Source organism: Haemaphysalis longicornis, unplaced genomic scaffold (genome assembly GCF_048455015.1).
Source record: "Haemaphysalis longicornis isolate Haplotype H1 unplaced genomic scaffold, Haemaphysalis longicornis Haplotype H1 scaffold_7, whole genome shotgun sequence".
Classification (NCBI taxonomy): domain Eukaryota; kingdom Metazoa; phylum Arthropoda; class Arachnida; order Ixodida; family Ixodidae; genus Haemaphysalis; species Haemaphysalis longicornis.
The window spans coordinates 63,426,897-63,444,012 of NW_027526422.1; the positions used below are offsets into that span (position 1 = coordinate 63,426,897).

The 17,116-nt window shown below is 44.2% G+C and overlaps 1 protein-coding gene across 4 annotated transcripts in view; it reads left to right on the forward strand.

Moving 5' to 3' along the window:
* LOC144145808 (uncharacterized) overlaps positions 1-17,116 on the forward strand; it is a 160,413-nt gene that overhangs the window by 127,752 nt on the left and 15,545 nt on the right. For all 4 annotated transcript variants that reach the window (XM_077677563.1, XM_077677565.1, XM_077677564.1 and 1 more), the window contains exons 3-12: positions 2,183-2,352; positions 4,302-4,407; positions 5,277-5,377; positions 6,101-6,262; positions 7,365-7,458; positions 7,892-7,955; positions 10,470-10,625; positions 12,522-12,688; positions 14,357-14,631; positions 15,717-15,774. In XM_077677563.1, the coding sequence (XP_077533689.1) occupies positions 2,183-2,352; positions 4,302-4,407; positions 5,277-5,377; positions 6,101-6,262; positions 7,365-7,458; positions 7,892-7,955; positions 10,470-10,625; positions 12,522-12,688; positions 14,357-14,631; positions 15,717-15,774 (1,353 nt within the window). The remainder of the gene's footprint in view (positions 1-2,182; positions 2,353-4,301; positions 4,408-5,276; positions 5,378-6,100; positions 6,263-7,364; positions 7,459-7,891; positions 7,956-10,469; positions 10,626-12,521; positions 12,689-14,356; positions 14,632-15,716; positions 15,775-17,116) is intronic.

A 17,116-nucleotide genomic window follows, 5' to 3' on the forward strand; every position in this document is an offset into this window, starting at 1 on the left:
CTCGCCACAACGCTCCGATTTATGTTGATTACCCTCGTTTTTATAACTGTTAACCACCTTATCGCCACAAAGCGTCGTCTTTTTTTTTTTACTTTAAACACTACGGGTGTCAGTTTAAATGACAAAAAAAAAATCCCTTGAACGTCGTGACAGTATTGTGGCACTACAACAGGGTGACAAGAGGGAATGGGTGCATTAGAATATGAACAAGGACGCTGGTTTTTCAAACAGTCCGCATCATCGCCGCTCATTTTGTGCATACTGAAGCCTTTAACTGGCAACAACAACAACAACAAAAAAGGCGTACTAAAACGTGCTACGTTTAACAAACACTTAGTTTTACCACGACTGCGTTTTCGACATACTTCACCACCAAGTAACAATTTATATATTTCAGTGTTCACACGCGTTTAATTTGGACACCTTGCACTTCATTCGATGTTACCGGCGCGAAATAAAAGAAATAGAGCTAATAAACGGCGAGGTTCAAAATGAAGAGCTCAGATGTTCACGTACTCCGACGACAACGTGCGGTGAAATGTGGAAACGTTTTAGATGTGGTCAACGATTTCACTTCCACGCTCGCGAAACCACCGACGCGGCAACAAAAGTAAGCGAATTCGGTAGACCAAGGACGCGGGCTTCCTTTCCACCACCGCCGTCACCATCATCGATGGCAGGAGCGGACAAGCTGGGCGCACACATGTTGCGCAGACGGACGAAGCCTGCTGTGCGCAAGCAGGCCGGGTTTTCGTGAAAAGACGTCGAAACGCCGAAAGGAAACCAGTAATTCCACTCGGCTCCCCTTCCAAAGTATCGACACGCACGTACTTGGGTAAGTTAGCCGTGCGTGGTAAGGCCCGCTTAGTGCGTGGGGACGAAAGGTTTGACGACTGTCTCACGCCGCGCAGCGACTCGAGGGAGCAGCAGGCACCGGGAGGAACACACGTGTTTGTCGTTGGCGCGGGCCACCGCGTTGCCGTATCGTCTTCCTTCGTCTCTCTCCCCAAATATTGGCGCGCATTAGTGTGTTAATGATTGTGGCGTTTCGTTCCAGCCGTGCTTCCTGGTATTTCGGGAAAAATTCTGGCCGGTACTTTAGCTGTCCGGGTTGACGACCCGGACCCCCCGCTGCCTGACGACGAATGTCGTTACTGTGTCTAAGCTGGTCGTGGGAAGAAATGGAAAGGAGGAAGTCACGCCGGTTGACGCCTTCGCCTAGACAATTCGCTTGGCGTCGCAAACACGGCACTACAGTCGTTTGCCTAGCTGTCTATAAAAAAATTGCGGATATGATACTTATCAGAGGGCGGAGCGGATGACAATATATCATAAGCTGTATCTAAAGTTTCTCGCGGCAAGGCAAACATGGCATCGGCAAACTCATTTCCTAACACTGTATTTCGCCGGGACTAACGTTTTTAAACATTCACACTTTTCCCGCACAATGAATGACCTGAGCTGCCCACCACAGGCAATAACCAGCACGGTAGAACCCATTGATTGGATCTTGCACTTGTGTACTACTTATGTATTGTGCTTACTGTTCTGTTAATACATGCGCCCTCCTGATGGGGTCCTTAACTTTGTGTGCAGTATTTTGTAAACAAACAAATGTATGGTCGTCGATATATTATATTGTAGGACTGTATTCGCCATGGGGCACCATGGTCGCGCGGAATTCTGAAGTTACGCTACGGCGCGTGCAGTTATGTCCCCCCCCCCCCCTTTTTTTTTTTTGCTTGTGGCGGTTTAGCCCGCCAACTACTTTGGGAGCTAACCACGTGTCCATTAAGAACGGCCATTCTCCCGCAGCCTTTATTATACCGTCGCGTTTGAAGATTAGTCAAAGTGCGGTCTTTTAGCTGCAATCAGTGAAAAGCGAAAAAAAAAAGGTATGAACACGCAACAACAATAAAACGGCACTTTTGTGTTTTAACAGAGAAGTGTGATCGAACTCGTTCAGCTTGCCGCATTATTCCATTTTTTAGTTTCCATTGCAGGACCCTCTTATTTGCTTTAAAGCGGGCTTTCCCCCCTGAACTTCGCAATCACTAGGTGAAGCACCCTTTCGGTCGACGCAATCTCGGTGGTTCACTAAACGAGTGTGCCGTTTTACAGCTATACGTAAACCCACAAGCGAATTTACTAAACGCGTTTATTGCACTGCTGTTTTCTGCAGGCTCGGGCAAGACGACCCTGCTGAATGCACTGGCCGGCCGCTTGCGCACCGACGCGGGCGTGACCCTACTGAACGGCGAACCTCTCAACAAGCAGCTCCGCCGGCGAATCTGCTACGTTCTCCAGCAGGACATCTTCTTCCCCGACCTCACGCTCAGGCAGACGCTCAACGTGAGTGGCTCACGCCTTTTGCCTGTTTTTAGCGTGGAGCACTTTAGGGGCGTCGCTGTAGCCCGCCCTGAGTCACGGCGTCACGCACCCAAGCAGAGGCTTCGAAAAGAAAACCGCTTCCCCTGGTGGGGATCGAACCTGGGTCGCTCGCGTTACGAAGCTAATGTCTACCCCATTGCGCCACAAAGGCACGCGTTACTCATATGCAAAGTGTTTGGGGGTGGTACTTGCGCTGCGCCGTTGCCAAGCAGGCTACCTTTGTTAGGAAGCAAAGAAGCACACAATGATATAAAATTAGAAAAAATCATGAATTATCGCACTGATTACCCTAAATTAATAATAAATGAATCCAGCGTCTCTTTATAGGTGTTTTCATGAACTTCGGCGACCTCTCTTGACTACTTTCGGTATCAATGCCAGGCTGATACTGGAACAAGTCAAGAGAGGGTGCCCCAGACCCTCTTGGCGGGAGAGGATGAGAAACGCGTCCTGTATCAGGCAATTTTATGCAGGTGGTTTTGCAAAAAGCAAACACAAATACAAAATACTCACAATAACAGAAGGGAAACATTGGCGAATCACTGCTTCGTACTTCCGACAGCTTTCACGTTCAGTGGAACTGCTTTAACTTTTTTTTCCCATCAATCATGTTTTGTTCTCCCTGCCTATAGGAAATTGTATCAATTATTTTTGAAATAAATTGTATCCTGGGCATGTGCAGAAGACCATTTCCGAAATGAAAAAAGATAGCTGCAATACAACAGAAAGTTAATTGAGCTGTACTTTGGAATACTCTCACTGCATTTAATGTGTCTGCATAAGATAAATATGGATGCATTCCCCCCAAAAAATTTGGCCATGTAGAGAAGAACTTCCTGGTATAAAAAAAAATGTGGGCACCTGAGCTGTGTATCACTAAGTTTATGAATGCCTCTTGTAGTTCTTTTAGATTTTTCGAATACTAGTGTGGGTAGGTTTGTATCCACGCGCTGAGGTATGTGTGCTATCCTATTTTGTGTGATAGTGTGCATCCTCTTATTATCACTTATGTTTAATGGCACATTATTAGCCCAAGGCAAGCAAATTTGAAAGTAATGTATGGTTCATTACGTTGCTACTGGATCAGTACTTTTAATACCCTATGAATAGCCGGTTTCAACCTGTCCTGGGGGACATTTCTGTGAGTTGGTATAACACTTTTTTTTATGGAATAAAGTAATAAAACGGAATTCAGTGTGTTTTTATAGGCCTTTCAAATACCAGCAGTCTACCTATTTACTGTTTAAAATAGCCCACTTCTTGTAAATTTTTGGCTATTACAGATTGGCATAGCAGGTGGAATAGATAAGAGTGAAATTTCTCCGCCCCCTCTCAAGCCCTCTGTGAAATCATGAAAAACTTCCACGAAGTAAAATCCTAATACACCTGGGGCGGTAATCTCGAGTTTTGTCCCTTTTGCGTCCCTTTCAAAAGTGTCCCTTTTGGCGAGCCCTGATTGGCTAAAAGCAAACAACCGGAGGTGACGTAACGCAAGCGCAACAAACTTACTGCCAATGCCCACTGCTTAACCGGAAGTACGTCACGATGAAAGGGACTCAAATTTCAAAAGGGACAGTTACGAGAATACCGCCCCTGATCCATCTCCATTGGCCATATATGCAAATACTGTCCTCACTCTTGCACGAGAACAAAGTGCAGCTGCAGATGTTGCATTGCTAGGTCTGGATATTTCCCTTCATCTCATTTGCAACCTTGTGGCAAATGTCAGCCTTTTGTTATGCTCACCTGCAATGCTTAAGTACAGAACGGTTCAAGCCGCCGTTCTCACATTGCATGGTTCAGACACACCATCCCAATGTTCTTCTGCAAATGTAAAGGCACGAAGAAATCTTTTAAGTTGCATGAGATCAACCTGAATTAACATGCCCTTTCAACTTTTTCCTATGCAGTACACAGCACAGCTACGGCTCCCCGAAAGTATGTCGTACCACGAGAAAATGGAACACGTCAACCAAATCATCGATGTCTTAGACCTCTCAAGGTGTCAAGACACAAGTAAGTCGGCGAACCTTGTGTTATTTTAATTCAAAAGCAATTAATGACCCATTGAGCGAAAAAGCTGGCTGGCATCAGCTGTGTCTGTAGCAGCAAAGTAGCTCCTAAACTCGGCCATGTTCTGTAGCGCATGCCTTGCTTTAATAAAACACAAAGGACCGCACTGTTAAGGCGTCCGGTTGCAGTGACAACTCGTGCATGTGCCATGTGGGTCTCTCCTGTGACACAACAGTCACCATCGAGCCAGGCTGCTCTGCATGGCAGTGGAACTCTCAGCACTATTCTCCAAATGATTCTGGTCTAAAGCTAATGTGCTAACAAAGGACCTTTACAAAAAAAAAAAAAAAAAGAAAGAAAGACCTGCATCAATTTAATTGCAAAACTTGAAAGCATTACTCAGCACTACTCGAAGGAGCACTCTATGGCATTCAGTTGAACGTCAATGCTTTTTTCGCATTCACAGCTTGTAGGAAGTACTTGGGAGTTTTTTGAATAGTGCACAAGCATTGGGCAGCTTGTATGTCAATTACAAACAAGAGTGGCAAAGTGAGCAAGACTGCGACTTCTTGCTGGAATTCCAGAGCAAAGTTCCCTTGAATTTTGTTATTATCACCTAAAAATGACATTTATGTTTCCATTGAGCAAACAAGCTAAGGATCTGGTTACACATACTACACAAGTGTACTAAGTGGTACTACGTTAAGTCATGGCTTATTCATCTCATCTTTTGTGAGAGCATGTTAAGCCGCTTGTGAACATTATAAAACAGCAGGAACTTACCTTTCGATTTAATCTTTTTGCTTAAGACACTGCAGTGTTGAAATGCTCGTGTGCCTAATCCTTTTTTTTTTCTCTCTCTCTCTCCGCAGTCATCGGAGATGTCATGAAGCGCGGCTTATCAGGAGGAGAGAAGAAGCGAGCAAGCATAGCCTGCGAGCTTCTCACAAATCCCACTGTCATGCTTATTGATGTAAGTGCACACTTCAAGGTTACCACACCTCTCAGTACGTACGTATCTTTGCTTAGAGAGAAAGACAAAAAGCCAAGACTTCTTCTCTGGTGCACCCCTTCTTGCAATTACAGCATAGTCTTGTTAATTTGAAGTCCGGAACATTGCTAAATGTTAAAATTCGGAACTTTGATTTACCTGAAAAGAGGAAAAACAAGAATAAAATGAGGTTGCAACTTCATTGAAACAGTTTGTGATTAATACTGGCGTGCCACAATCACTTGCAGTATTTGTGAGTGCAGGTTTACCACAGTCTGTAATTTATGGTACAAAGGTTCGTGTTTTTCATTTGATTTGTCGGCGCTATCATTTGAAAGCTTTTGCTGCATTCGACACGGTGGCAGATGATGGTCAACGATGATGACATCACCCGTGGCCATTCGTTCTTAGTGATTTCAGAAAGTTAACGCTATTAATATAAGCACCTGTGGTCTTGGTTTTCTGTAGGTACCAAGTGAAATAAAAATTCCTGAGAATCTGATCACAGCAGGCAACAAGCTGTCACTGATGGCATGTGCACCAGGAGATGCAAATATGATACGCCAAAACACGGGCCGCCACTGTAAACTTGCCACTGGTCGAGTACAGTAAGCTAGTTGTTTATAGCAAAATAGTCAAGGCACTGCTACAAGACGATTTCGGGGAGCCATTTGGTTGAAACGTGTGTCTGCGCATCGCGTGCAGGAGCCCACGTCAGGACTGGACTCCAGCACAGCACATTCACTCATGTCCACCCTGAAGGAGTACGCCCACAAGGAGAACAAGACCCTGGTCATCACCGTGCACCAACCCTCGAGCCAGATATTCTACATGTTCGACAAGCTGCTCCTACTCTGCAACGGCCAGGTGGGTGCCCTCGGTGTCACAAAGGTCACCAGCATGTCACGAACCTCGTGGCCCTAAGCAACAGAGTGATGAGAGAGAAAAATTACTTTCTATCGGGGTTTCACTGCTGTAGTGGCGCTTTATAAGGAGTAAGCATGCAAACTTGTAATGTGTGGTTCACACCCTCGAGCTTGTTTGTTCGTGAAGCTGGGCTGCAGTGCAAGTGTATCATTTAGTCATCACTCTGGCCTTTCGAAGTGGGCCAGAAGTTACCTGGAAGTTCACCAGAAGTTACCAAGTTACAAATCTGTTATTGATAGCAAAGGCACTAGCTGCTTTTAAAGAGCAACATTCTATGTAGAAGTTAGGCTTAGTCTTTCAGGCTGGACAGCAGAATAGGGTTGCATCAATGCAGACTTCCTGCCTCATGATTTTTGCCATCCAGGTCAAATTAGGAGACCCAAGGTAACAACAGTGTACTAGGAGAGGCGTGTCGTTCAAGGCCGATTAGGGGGTCCCTTTTGCGGTGAAAATTTCTCCTGTTGTAAGCAGCGCCCCTGGCTGCCGCTGCTTGCCAGTTGATTTCAGAAATTTTGTTCATTAAATTACTCCTTTTATTGCTCTAAATGGTCTTATTTCTTTATTCCATGACATAGTTTTATAAAACACATCAAGTAGCTGTTCAGTTTGATTTAAAAACTTATAGATGGCGCTGGCTGCAACAGGAGTTTTCTGGAGAATACCTGTACTCCATACAACTTTTTCATCGCAAAAGGGACCCGCGCTCTCCATTGGTTTTTTCCCCCAGACAACACACCTTACCTTCTAGTACACTACCCAAGGATGACTGACGTCCATGTAGTTGTTTACTTTGACGGTTTGGGGGTGGCTACAATTCACCCCAAGTGACGGGTTTTGCTTGTTTTTAGGCATCCGTGGTGGTAGGGCAAAACAGATGATACAAAAAGGAAGGAAAAGTTGCTGGAGACAAGGCAGCACAAAATGCAGGTCTGCAATATTTAACTGAGTGACGTAAAAAAAAAATCCCTCGGGGTGCTTCGGTTTGCAGACAGTTATTTTAACCTACCCCCATTTCTCTTTTTTTTTTCTTGTCTATGTGCAGACGGCGTACTACGGTGATGTCAACAAGGTCGTCGACTTCTTCAGTAGTATAGGTCTTCAAATCCAACAGCATTTTAATCCAGCGGATTTCATCCGTAAGTTTCCTTTTCGTGACTCTCGTCTGCTGTTCTGCCACTCTAACAGAGGCAGGTTTTTTAAGCATCTCAGTGTCATAATGCCCCTTCATAGGTTGCAGTTTAGGGTTATTTTTATACTGATCCTGTCCCAGTTCAAAACTTTGTCACAGAATGCCATGTATTCCTTGTGCCAGGGAAAAAATGTACTCCGGCACTGTCTGGTTAAGAAAAAGCGTGCAAGATGAAAAAAACATTGAACGCTGCTGTATATTGACCTAGGCTGCTTCATAAGGTTCTTAATCATGATTATGACCATGGCTTCATCATGAGTGGGATCATAATCCCTCTTGATGAGGTGGACAGTTGTGTGTTGAATTTACAGTTTAAATGGACCTGTACTTTAGGCAGTGATGTTCGATGATTTCTAATGGCAAAAAATATTTTTTTTCAGTCGAACAAGTGAAGAGGTCAGCAGAAATTCAAGAGAAAATTATAATGAGTGCGCAAGAACTTAGGTAGGTATTGAAAGAGAATACTGTGTGCGGTATTTCTACTGTGACAACAGTATCCTTTTGTAGCCTTTTTTGAATGTGCGAGTGCATTTGGGAATGTGTTTTCGCAATGGCTACCCAGTCTGCTATATTACACACAGTGATTGCATTGGGATGATTGCAGGTGGATTCAGCATGCCTCACTGCACTGTGTTCAAGAGGCTTAGGCACATTTTAAGGCCTTTGTCATTTTGTGACGTTAGGCTGCGTTAATCCGAAAATGCATAAAAAGAAGTGAAATGTTCACTGTTGCTAAAAAAAATGGCAACATACTCCACGGATTCAAGGTTGAAAAGATATTTGAGGGCCATTTCCTTTTTCTTTTTAGAAAAAGGAAATTTAGGCCATTTTGTTTGCAGCTGGGCAAGTTGGTACGGTAATGTCTTAATAACACTGCAGAAAATGAACGAGTACAAAAAAAAAAGCAGATAAGACAGGCACTCATACAAAAACCGTCAAGCTCCTAGGTTGGGTTGTTGTGATGCGGCCAGGCCTGCCTAATGTGGCATTATGGTGCTCGCTTGTTTATAGAAAGGTTAGAGCAAAGAAATTAGGTTAACAGCTAGTGAGACTGCTTTTTGTCAAGTTAGTGCAGCCACACCAAAGTTTACTATGGCTTTTTGCTCTGAATGTGGGTGTACCTATTTTGCATTACAGGTACTCTAAGGGACAAAAGGGAAAGGTAGTGGCACTAGTTCTTGAGGCTTGCTAAACACACAGCTTTGAATATTTCCACTTCCAGTGCATTCATCAATTATGATCCTACTTACTTCATTGCCTAGCTTACATGCTGCACATGCTGCACATTAGAGCACATGCTGTGATTATAGTTCCACTTCATGTAGCATGGGTGCATGCATGTACATATTGCTCAGATTGAAGGTCGCAAAGGGACCGGCATTTTGACGTTAGAGTTGAATGCTATAAAAGTGTAGGCAGTGCAAAAAAAAAAAAAAAAAGGGCAGGTGTGGTTTACGTTTCCTTGTCATGGTGAGCTGAACCTTGGTACCAGTAGCAGGGAATTCAGGTGCTCTTGCCTCCACTATTTGCTCAAACCTGTTGCTGAAAAATTTTATTTGACCGGATATCTAAGTATAACTCAGCAGATACCTAATACTAAAGCATCAGATTAAGTATTCAAATTTGTGAAATAGTTATGTAAAACAACTTTTCGGGGTCTTTAACACTTTCCTGCCCAAGGGAAAAGCAGTGATTTTGGGTAGTCTAGCAGGCAATTTTCTCACAATCGAAAAAAATATGCAACTTATGAGTGTATGGTATCCAATTATAGAAGAGTAAATATCTTTTGCACTAGTAATTTTCTCAAACAGGAATTTTTATTTGAAAAAAAAAAATTGAAGAAAAAAGCTGTACGTAAAAGCTTTGGGATCAACACAAAAAATAAGCGAAAATGCTGGTATTGCTCCACACAGAAAAAACGTAAAAAATTTAAGATATGCATTTTGTACATATACTATTAATGCGAAACTCCTGCAAATATCACACGCCTAGCCGTACAATTTCTTGACTTACAAAAAAATGTTTGCACTAGTGGGTTTCGTGCCACTGGGCAAAGCAGTTCCTTGAAGCATAGGTTGGCCACTCATGCATCGCAGAAAGCATTGGTTTTCTGCTCCGCTCTTTTTTATTTATAGCACAATTTACAGTTTTGATACTCTTGCATTTTCTGGGGCTTGTGTTGAACAGGGGTATCAGGATCTGGGCTGGTATGGCGCACTGTCACTTTCAGTGCTGAAATCCGATGACAAAAAGTTTTCCCTGGAGCCAGTGCTGCTAATGTTATTCAAAAAGTCGCATGTAGAATAGTCCAAATCGCTAAAAATGTGACGGGCAATGTCAGCACTGCCTCCCTATCATCAGAGCGCTTGTCACATGACACCGGCAGTGCTTTAAAACATCGCGGAGCACAAAAAACAAATCAGAGCATGCAAGTGTCTCTACTACTCAGTAGATGGCCCCAGCTCTCGGAGTGCATTCGAAAAGCGCCAAATGCAGATAGGAAAATGTCAAAATTTGAACTTGAAAGCATTAGTAGTATACTATTGATTTGAACAGGCATGGGCAGGAAAGTGTTAAGGGCACTTTCAATAAAAAAAAAAAAGTTTGCAACATGCACAACATGCAACATGTTCAACACCTTTATATGGACTTTCCATTCTGTAGTATTTTGAGGTTTAATTTTTGTTGCTTGGCTGGTTTTCCCACGCAAAAAAAAAAAAAAAAAAAAAAAACCTGGGTTTTCGTGATATTTCCAGATACGTCTAAAAGGATGCTGCGTCATCTCTAATAACAGCTGCAGTTGAGGCGATTTGGAGTTTTTATTGATCTCTAATAGCGCAGCAGATTTAGCACTAGCTAGAAAATGCGAAGACTGGATTGCAGTAACACGAGCAAATGACCCCTGGCGTGCTGACTATACCACGCAGTACTGAGTGCATTTGTCTTCTGGCCCCCCAGGAAACACCCCGACTACCCAAAGCAGCTTCTTGAAAGCAGCGAGGTCTACCACAGTCAAGAGGAAGTGGGGAGTCAGTGCAACTACAACGGGGCATCTGCAAACGGCGTCAACTGCCCACAGTGTCACAAGCACGTCTGGAAGACCTTCCAGCACAAGTATGTTCTTATCCTAAATGGTGACATCATCTGTGTATATGTTCCTGGCTTTTCAACTTTGCATGTACATGCCTTTTGCCCTCGCAGAATGCAGAACTTTTTCTTTTTTTTGGGGGGTGGGCACAGGGAACTGTAACTACAGTGATGTACTAGAATAATTATCGCGTGCTGCGGCAGGGTGAAAATGTTGCTTGGTTTTCTTCTCATGACCTTATTTTAAAATGCACTTTTTTATTTGAAGAAACAGCTTAGTGCTGACTTCCTCTTTTTTTTTTCCATGCTGTGCACTTGAACTTTTGTCTAGCACGACAAAGAAATGCCGCAGTAGCTTGCTGTAATTCCTGGGCGGCCAATTTTTTGTGGTGTATTGCATGCTTGGGCATCATATACACCAAAGTGTCTACACGTGCAGCTTGCTGCATAGTGTTTACCATGGGTCGGCAGGCTTACTCACAAGTTCACTCACACACACCCCACTCACCACTCATGAGTGAGTGGTGAGTGAGCCCCGCTCACAACTCGCGAGTGTACTACACTCGTGAGTGGTGAGCGGGGCTGACTGCGTGTGCGGCTCTCACTCACTCGCGCTCACACTCGCCAGTCCGAAACGATGACGAAGCTCGCTCACCACTCGAGCGCCACTCACGGCGAGCCCCACTCACCACTCGTGAGTGCAAGAGCCACTCGCGAGGAGCCGCACTCACCACTTACAAGTGCACTCACGCCATTTGCGGGGCTTACCGCGGTGAGTGCCACCATTGCGCTTGTACTCGCTGTTGGCTATTCGCCCCAGGAGCCGCCCGCTGTGATTGTGGTTAATGGCGAGATTGCTTTTAGCGTCGGAAATATGTCGTCATTGAGCTCCTGCTATGGGGCACCCTAGAATTAACTCTCTGGTGCCTTGTTGATTTAGGAATATGATTTGGATAAACATCTGACGCCATAATGCAGTGATACTATTCTGTTTTATGACTCATGGAGGGTCTGCTGCGCGCACTCGTGTACGAGGGGGGACGACGATTGACGAGCGTGAGTGATTGCGAGTGGTGACGCCGAGGGGTTAGCGCGAGTGAGTGGGAGTGGTCACGGTGAGTGGTGAGCGTGAGCGTGAGTGGGTGTGAGTTGCGAGGGCGACTAGTGAGCGTGAGTGTGATAGAGTGCATCAGGAAAAATATATCTTTCTGTGTGAGTGTCAGTGAGTGGCATTCAGTTGTGCCGAGGTCTGGTGTTTACAAAATTCGTCACAACGAAACACACATTAGTACATGTGAGAGTGACATGATCTGCAAAATGCACTGTCCAGCTGCATGCCATCGTGCCATCATATTTCGGGCATGTGGTCTCTTTAAATGAAACCGACTTGGAATACATTAGTGTTGGTGGCTTGGATGACACCTATGTGTTTCCATTTCTTCATTTTCCTCTGCATTCCAATTCTTGCCTCCTTGAATGCTGCTAATGTAATGCTGTGAACACTACCTCAGTGCCTCTTTACTTTCACCATGTTTCCCATATTCAGACTCTCACCAGTGAAACACTCAAATGCAATGAAAACTCTTCAATGCATTTTTACAGAATTCGGAGGAATTTACCTCCTCTCAAAGGGTTTACACAAGCCTGTTCTTTTTGTGGGAAATGGGAGTCACCTGCCCTTTGAAGAAGTATGGGGAAATGTGACACATTCTTTGGGGAAATGTGGAAAAGGGGAACGCACTTTGGGAAAATGTGAGTAAATTCGGGGAAATGGGAAACACACCTCGAAGAATGGGGAAAAAAGGGAACACACTGAATGGAAATGTGTGGAAATGTGAAACACACTTTGGGGAAATGTGGAAAGAGGGAATGCACTTTGGGGAAATGTGTGGGTCACCATGGCAGTTGTTGTCCCTGCAACAGGCATGCCGAGGACGACTCGTGTCACAAGGAGCTTCAGGGGGACAGCCAGCAGTACGTCTGGGCCATCTCCGAGGAGGACAAGCCCGGCACGGAAAAATCCAAGCAAGTCGAGCTCCGAGTGATGCTTGACCCCGAGAAGAAGATCCCCACAGTGTACAGCAAAATTGGTACGCCACGGTCTTACCTTACGCCTTTCCTTCCCTAGCACCAGTCACGTCAGGCATCGTTAGCATTTCAGGCACATTCCCTATTTGACTGAAGCTGGAAGCACTGACACTGGACACCCTGTTCAGTCAACTTCAAAAAGTGAGGCTGTGTTTTGCGGCCTTGCATTGAAGACAGATGGAGATGCATAGAGATATTTTAAGAGGTTAATAAAGAGTGTGAAGCGTAACGATGACCTCTGCCCATTAAAAAAGGCCTTGTACACTCATTAGAGCATTAGAACAAGAACACACGGGAAACATTGATGAAGGTGTTTGAAAGTATGTAAGTAGAAAGCAATTTTCAGGATCAGGCTCCTGTGAGTGAACATCTGGGTTGGCTGTATCGTCAAAATTTATGCTTGAAAGTGCTTTTAGATATAATTCCTGCATTAACCATGATCTTCGTTGGCACCACGTCATTTATAAAATTCTTTTCTTTTTTGGTATTTGCAGGCATGGCGTTTTTTTTATATAAACTTTGTTGGATGTGTAGACTCCCATCGGATGTGTATACTCTGTAGACACCCATCTAATGTATTTTCTTACGATTCATTCACAGTTAAAGGCTAAATGCTAGGCCCCACTGTACAAAAAGTGATGTTGTCCAGTACAAGAAAAAATGCCAACCATTGCAAAAAGTTAAAAAGCATTTACAAAAATATCAAAATTTATGCCAAAGTGCTTGTGTGGATTAATTTTCTATAAAGTAAATTAGCTCAAAAATAAAATTGGGTACATTGTGATGAAAACCCTGGTTTTTTAGAGTAGATGCCTAGTGCGTTACCACCACACTACATCAGCATGTTACCTGTGGCACCACTAGAGTTAGCCTAGTGTGTGCGGTGCTAACGTCACACCGTGTAACGGGTGAACGTGATGGTGCATGGGTAGAACAGGTGCTCCCCAGCGAAGGGGAACTGATTGTTGGGGAGGTGTGGCTTGGAGTGTTGCCAATCTGCTTGTCGAGGTAATTATGATTGCACATTATGATTGCACTTTGCTAACACTGAACCAACACCTTCTGTTTTGCGTGTCCTGGCTCATGTTTTTGTGTTCATAACTGTAATTTTCTGATCGTGAATTTATGCTTCATGATTATGATTTTGCTCCATAGTCTTGCAACATGATTGTATGTTTTGCTTGGACAGTGTGGCATAAGTGTGAAATAATTTGACAAGTCTTTTTGCTTTCCTTCGTCCCTTGTTAGCCTAGGTTATAAGGGATGCGTGGGAGTCATGAAAACCTCACAATTAAATCGTCTTGGGAACAACAAGCTTGTGCGATTGGCTAAGTGGCTAAGGCATTGTGCTGCTGAGCCCCAAGGATGCGGGTTCGATTCCCGGCCGCGGCGGCCGCTTTTCTGATGGAGGTGAAAAGCGAAAATGCCCGTGTTGAGATTTTTGTGCACACCAAAGATCCTCAGGTGGTCAAAAATTAATCTGGAGCCCTCCACTACGGCGTGCCTCATAGTCCGTGTTGTTTCAGTGCGTTAAACAACACAATCAGTCAACGCTTGTGCGAAAACCTGTAACATCTCCCATCAACATCTTCCACTGTGTACTATTATTTCAGCCAAGAGTATTGTAAACTGATAGAGACCTCTCCATCCCGCCTTTTCTTCCTCCGCAGCCATCAGGGACGAGGAAGACTCTGGCCGCTCCTCGTGGTCCGAAGTGGGCAGCTCTGTGTTCAGCAGCCAGGATGACTTGGGCCACGAGCAGAAGTGGCCCACATCCTTCTGGACTCAGGTGTCAGTGCTGACGCGACGGAACTTCCTCGAGGCCAAGGGCCGCATGCTCTCCAAGCTCAACTGGGTGCAGACCATCGGCCTCGGCGTCGTGTGCGGCCTCATCTGGTTTCAGGTCGACCGCACGGAAGACACCATCGCCGACATCAGGGGCTGGGTGAGGAGCCTTGTCGATCCTTGGAAGCCTGCCAAGAATGGGACATTGCAAGGCCCACTGATAACAGCTTTTCATTTGCCAGGAAAGATGGAAAACCTAACAAGATAAGCTGAAACAAAGGATAGAAAAAGATCACTGTTTGATGGGAATGAAATTTGTGGGAGTGAAACATTTGAACAGAACTCCGCTTGCCAGGCGACAGCCATGATGATGGCATATGCCGTATGGGTGAATAATAAAAACGACTGAACTACAAAAGAAACAAATATTCTCATGGACAAAAGCACAAAGGCTTTTCAGGTCTTTGTTGACGAAACAGCAGCATATATGCAAATACTTCTGCCAAGAGTGTGATAATTGTAGGTATGGACCGGCTTAGCTGCACAACTAGCATATGAAGTCTCTATTGTTGATATTGTTGACAGATCAAGGAAAAGAAATATGTTGGTGAATTTGTGAACATTTTGTTGTTCATACTCTGTGAACACAGAATAGGTACTTCCCAAATGTCCCCTCTTTCCGTCACCAAGTGAAATGCCTAATCCTGACTGGCCAGGTAACGTTCATTGAGCTCTTGATTACGCTGATTAAGAATTGGGCAGAGAACCATTAGAGCTGGTTTAGTTTGAAAACGTGTCATAATTTTTAATGCGAAAGCATTAATGATGCATTACGTTAAAAAGCCGCGATTCAATGTCAGTAGCTGCAAATCGGCTCCTAAACCTCCCATTGGCAACACATTCCGTAGCACACTCTGCATTGTGGTATGAATTTTAGAGCACTGTTATCATCAGCGAATGCATCACCAGCACTAGCGAAAAGTAGGTGTACCTGCCAGGCCAGTACACCGCAAATACCACACAGCAAAACTTGAAGTCATTACTTGCACCACAAAACTGTAATTCGGAGCTCTCACCGGTGTTCGACATTAATGCTTTCGCATTCACAACTTGTGTAGGAACTCTTTTAAGTGTCCTTGGAATCTAGCTTCGTTTTTCTTATTTGTGTGACATACTCTGCTTTCCGTGTGCTTTTCTTTTTGTTGGAGCACTTGTCGTGTGTCTAACGATGTTTTTGTTTTGCAGATCTTCTTCAGCACAACATACTGGATGCTGTTTGCGTTATTTGGCGCACTCATATCTTGTAAGAATATTTTTTACACCTTATTCCCCGTCCTCCCCACAACACCCTAGGATTTCACATGGACGCTCCAGAAACAAACAAGCTTTGCTCGTGATGTTCTTGCCATCGTTTGTCTTGCTACTATGTTTTGTCTTGCCTAGTCCATTAACTGGCACTTCCTTTTTGTTGGTGTACGTCTACTCCCCTGCTTTTTGTCACTGTCATACAAGCTATAGCTAATTTAAGGATCATAATGACCATATAGTTTACAACTTCCGTGGTAAACTATACTGCTCATGGGATTATAGTATGACTTACATATGACTTGCGTGATACCATTTGTGGTAGGACTTTCATGTGAAAAGTGCTAGGTTACAGTCGGTCTGTTGATACCCGTGATAGTGTTGTTTTAGCTATGGCAACCAACAGAGAACTCGCAATGCATGTTTCAGTTACTTCCTTAAAATTCAAGGTTTCTCGGCGTTTGTTGAGCACTGCCTTGGCTGAAAAAAATGCCTGTAAAAGTAACTTTTGGTATGCACTCTTTGAGTATAAAAAAAGCTGCGTGCTGTAGTGCATTATGCAGACTAGCTGTCCTAACTTTCAACTTAGCCTGCCAGGCTCTTAAGAAACGGGAACCTCTCCGTATTATGATGCGGCTGCAAAGAATTTAAACTAGTTTATATAACACTAGGGGCCCAACAGCGCAAGAGCGATTGCCTCTTTTTTGTTTTTCAAATCATTTCACAAGAAATCGGCAGGGCCTGTTTGACCTTTGACCTCATTATCTTGTGATTTGAATTTGTCAGCACTTTCCCGAACATTGTCCACAGCTATTAGGTCACCTTCAGCAAAAAGCTGTACTTTTCAGTGGTGTGACATGTAATTCTCAGTAAACTGCAACTGCTGATCAACTACTTCTTTACAAATAATGTGGCTGTCAAAAGATAACATCATCATGTACGGTGTGTCCTAAAGCATAAACATTCAGAAAATGTATATCTTGTCATTGCATTGCGCCAAACATAGGCAAACATCAGGCATTTAACCCTGGCCTTGCTACAGCTGGCATGGACAGGTTTAGTGAATTCATTGTTGGCCCATTGACAACGGTAAAACTCTCACTGTATCACTTCTCTATAGTGAGGGGTTGGTGTGCGAGTTTCATTGCCGCACATGCTACTTGTCTTGCGGTGGAACATCCCAGTTCCCTGCAAGGAAACAGTCAGCTGGGCGAGCTTTTTTTGCAGTGAGGAGTGGTAGGGAGCATACTCTTGGCACTCTGGGCTGTAAGCTTAATGTTACCTCATTTCAAGTTTTCAGATGCATTTTATACAAAATCTGACAAGTATTCTGGCAGGCT